The 4,024-nt window shown below is 29.2% G+C and overlaps 2 protein-coding genes across 2 annotated transcripts; both read left to right on the top strand.

Annotated features, from left to right (window-relative positions):
• The first annotated feature begins 211 nt into the window (after positions 1–211).
• On the top strand, positions 212–2,507 carry U2A (small nuclear ribonucleoprotein polypeptide A'-like U2A). Its single transcript, XM_012366234.2, has 4 exons — positions 212–436; positions 530–570; positions 1,006–1,576; positions 1,660–2,507. Exons 1-4 carry the CDS (start codon positions 355–357, stop codon positions 1,698–1,700), a joined length of 735 nt encoding a protein of 244 aa, XP_012221657.1. The 5' UTR covers positions 212–354; the 3' UTR covers positions 1,701–2,507.
• ND-B18 (NADH dehydrogenase (ubiquinone) B18 subunit) lies at positions 2,362–3,660 on the top strand. Its single transcript, XM_067357019.1, has 3 exons — positions 2,362–2,507; positions 3,187–3,355; positions 3,432–3,660. The coding sequence occupies exons 1-3, from the start codon at positions 2,396–2,398 to the stop codon at positions 3,520–3,522; spliced, it is 372 nt and encodes a 123-aa protein (XP_067213120.1). The 5' UTR covers positions 2,362–2,395; the 3' UTR covers positions 3,523–3,660.
• Positions 3,661–4,024: the final 364 nt, after the last annotated feature.

The following is a 4,024-nucleotide window of genomic DNA, read 5'->3' as shown; positions in this document are numbered from 1 at the left end:
TTTAAATAAAATACATATATTTTTATTTTGTACATTTTTATACATAACAATAAATAACTACATTTTCTATACATACACTATTATAATCTACATTAATTTTTTTCTCAATGGATAAGATAGGAAAAGTTAAGTTGTTGTACCTAACGTCGATATATTTTGATCCTTTGTGTAGTTTCGTTACTTCAATTATTGGCGCCGCTAGTCACTTTTCGTTCTAACCTCGTTATTCGAGTCACTCAAAAGTCGTCAACAGTCACGCGAACGCATTGGTATAAGTGTATTGTGTTTGATCGTATCATTCAAAACTACTGAAATTACATATAAAGTAAAAACTCTATCAATAATACACTCACAATGGTGAAATTGACGCCGGAATTGATAGAGCAATCGATGCAATACATTAATCCTGTACGGGATCGCGAATTAGATCTCAGAGGTTTGGAAGAAATCACGTTAATATTTTCTGTTACCATTTTACACATTTATTTTTCATTTATTTTATTGTTCTTGCTTTGCTTGTATGTTGCAGGATATAAAATACCCACTATTGAGAATCTGGGAGCGACCTTGGTAAGTACACAGCTTTTTTTGTAAGAATAACCTTGTTAAAACCAATGTTGATATTGTGCCTGCGTGGTCTTTATGTTGGAAACTGAGTCGTATTCGAGAGAATAATGATATATATTTCGCAATAATTTGCCTCAAATGATTTTTATTTTGTATTGATATTGAGCGAACAAAATGGAATATTTATATTATAAGTTATATGAGTTTTATATACAATTATGTATATATGTATTTTTTACATTTATAAGATATCTTTTTTGCAATATATGCATAGAAGTAAATACTTATAAATATGAGCAGAAGCAGATTAGTTTTTGTAATTTTGATTATTTCGTGATGAAATAGGAAGCTACAAAATATAATTATATGGTTATATATTTTTTGTTACCTCTTGTACCTTTGTTACCTCTTTGTTACCTTTTGTATCTCTTTACATAGGATCAATTTGATACAATAGATTTTTCTGATAATGATATACGCAAGCTGGATGGATTTCCACTTTTGAAAAGAATCAAGACCTTGTTTTTCAATAATAATCGTATTGTCAGAATTGCTGAAGGTTTAGAGCAATGCATACCGAATTTAGAAACTCTGATGTTGACTGGCAACATGATACAAGAATTGGGTGATTTAGAGCCTCTCATACCACTAAAACATCTTAAAAACTTGTGTCTGCTTCAAAATCCAGTATCGGCTAAACAACAGTACAGACAGTACGTCGTATATAGATTTCCACAACTCAAACTGCTCGATTTTCGAAAGATCAAACAAAAAGAACGAGAAGCAGCAATAGAATACTTTAGAAGCAAGCGTGGCAAAGAGATGGCACGCGAAATAGCGAAGAAGGTGAAGGCACAGGCGGGTGCAGCTGACAGGCCTTACGTTACTCCTGAAGAGCGTAATAAAATTCGCGAAGCTATCACAAATGCATCTACCTTGGAAGAAGTACAGAGACTTACTAAGCTGTTACAAGCTGGTCATATACCGAGTGAAGAACGATTGCAAAATGGTGCGTAAGCTTTTACATGCTGCTTTTCACAGCATACGCATGATAAATGTCGATTTTATGTAATTTTTTGCACTATATTTTAGGAAGTGGAAGTATGGAACCAATGGAGGAAGATGATGATTGAATCAATTTATTTTCTGCATTTATAACTTTATCTGAAACAAACTTCCCATTGTAAGTATATTGTTAGACGAAGTACAACACGATACATGTATGCTGATAAGAAACTGTATACTACACAGATTCTGTTCCTCAAACAATGCAGATATTCTTTTTTTGTACAAATAAAAATAGCAGATATTAAGACAATAGCCTTGAAGCGATTCTTAAAACTATTCCTCATTATTACATATGAACGCAATTTTAATATACCAATATGTTTATTTCAGCGAAATTCGAATAAATAGTTTTTGCAAGAAGTTTGTCTTATCATTAAATTTCTCCTTGTATTCTATATAGGATATTTGATTAATTGAATGAATCAAAACATATAGATGTATACTTTGAGACAATTAAACAAATATATAATTATATAATTAATATAATTAAAAGATTATTGAAGTTTAAATATTTTTATAACGAGAAATCAAGTTTGAATTTGTTGAATTATACATCTAAAATTTTTGATTTATTAATAACAATTTATTACAAATAATTGTACATATTTAAGTCGATATAATTCGGTTTTACTGATTGTGAGTGTTATATCACGTTACATAAGTTGTAATCGACAGTAGATGTCAGTGCGACATCAGTGTGATAATACGACGGGGTACTTTGGTGTACTCTTACGATTACTTGGGTTTTATTTAATGAAAGATGGGTAATCAAATTGCTACCTACATAACAAATCCGGATATAATGCCTGTACCTAATGGGAAGCCTACATTTGATCCGACGATAGGATTTCCCGAGGGTCGAAAACTCAGAGGCAAGTATTCAACTTAATCTAACCTCTTTTCATATGTTTTTTGGCTATATTTGATTTATCTTGTTATTATTGCTCAAATGTGTTAATTTAAAATTCATATAGAATTCTCTTGAAATTAAGCTCTTTCACATTGCCATCGAATAATCTTGAATTTTTCTATCGTAAACCGAGGTGACATAATTATGACGTTACAATTCTATAAAATATTTAAATACATATAATATTCTAATTTCTTTCGCATTTGTTGCTATAATTAAATATATAAAAAATATGAAAATATAAATGATAATTTTACTATAAATCAGTGATTTAAGCGTGTCTCTACTTGCTATTCTTCAGTGATCTATATATGGAATCGAGCTAAATGTTTTAATGTCATTGCTTTTTATTTGTTTTATTAGTTGTAATTACATTCAGTTAATTTAATTAGTAATTGCTTTACCATGATTGATTTAAAATATAAGATAATGTTTTATTTTGTTCTGCTGTTAAGCAAAATTTGGAAAATTGAAACATGTTAGATTTTGAATATTAGCAGATGTTTATTTTAAGAATTACTTACTGATAGAATAATAATGTTTATAACTTAAACATTATGTGAGTTTATTCAGATTTTTGAGAATATCTGTTGTATCCAAACTTTGTTTAGTAACTAACTACGATAGTGTTGAATTTACAGAAATAAAGGTATCAGAAGAGGATATGATGGCTGCAAAAATCCCACGTGATCGCCGTGACTATTGTGCTCATAAATATCTAGAATTACATGAGTGCAAGAGACTTCATTATCCCTTTATGATAAAATGTGCGCATAAAGTGCACGAATACAATGCCTGTCATGTCGAAGAGTAAGTTATTGTTTTAAATAGCTGTATCATTTTATATATGAAAGGGATTATTGATAAATATTATTTTTTATTATAGTTACACTCTAAGATTGAAGGAATATGAAAGAGAACGTCGTCTTCTTGAAAGACAGAAGAGGATACAGCAGAAAAATGCAGCCGCAGCGTGAGTCTTCTATAGAATTTCAATAATTTGATTATTGTCGTTGGTAATTTAGGCTGCACATATTTAAAGGTGGAATTATGTTCAGCTATTGTATATACATTATATCAATAAAGTGTATAATAATAGATTATTTATGAAATAATTGATAAGTGTGATGTAATATAATTCTTGACAACTTTTAAATTAAGATCAAATTTATGCTAGTTTAAAGTACACGAAACTATTTCAGGAATTTCTTTAGAAACATGATGTGATATATTGTGCTAAAAATAGTTTTAATCATTTGTTATAAGTTATAAGTGTGGATACTATTATTTGTGATTTATTTGAATCACACACCTATAACTTATAACAAATGATTAAAACTATTTTCAATATATCACATTTTTTTGGTATATTTTATCTGGAACGATTGCGTAATATTCATATTTTCGTACTTAATAAACCTTCGATAAATTATTTCTTTTTTACATGTGAAATAAGAGAATCGAAATAAGCGTAAGATC

This window comes from Linepithema humile, chromosome 6 (genome assembly GCF_040581485.1).
Source record: "Linepithema humile isolate Giens D197 chromosome 6, Lhum_UNIL_v1.0, whole genome shotgun sequence".
NCBI lineage: Eukaryota > Metazoa > Arthropoda > Insecta > Hymenoptera > Formicidae > Linepithema > Linepithema humile.
Note: the sequence above shows the minus strand (reverse complement) of the source record. Positions and strands in the feature narration are given on the sequence as shown.

What these genes read in the sequence shown, in the direction of transcription:
- U2A (XM_012366234.2), top strand. Translation starts at nt 355, where the DNA reads ATGGTGAAATTGACGCCGGAATTGATAGAGCAATCGATGCAATACATT. An exon ending in TCGCGAATTAGATCTCAGAG is followed by an intron (nt 437 to 529) that starts GTTTGGAAGAAA and finishes TGTATGTTGCAG; the next exon opens with GATATAAAATACCCACTATT. An exon ending in TGAAGAACGATTGCAAAATG is followed by an intron (nt 1,577 to 1,659) that starts GTGCGTAAGCTT and finishes ACTATATTTTAG; the next exon opens with GAAGTGGAAGTATGGAACCA.
- ND-B18 (XM_067357019.1), top strand. Translation starts at nt 2,396, where the DNA reads ATGGGTAATCAAATTGCTACCTACATAACAAATCCGGATATAATGCCT. An exon ending in CGAGGGTCGAAAACTCAGAG is followed by an intron (nt 2,508 to 3,186) that starts GCAAGTATTCAA and finishes TTGAATTTACAG; the next exon opens with AAATAAAGGTATCAGAAGAG. An exon ending in AATGCCTGTCATGTCGAAGA is followed by an intron (nt 3,356 to 3,431) that starts GTAAGTTATTGT and finishes TTTTTATTATAG; the next exon opens with TTACACTCTAAGATTGAAGG.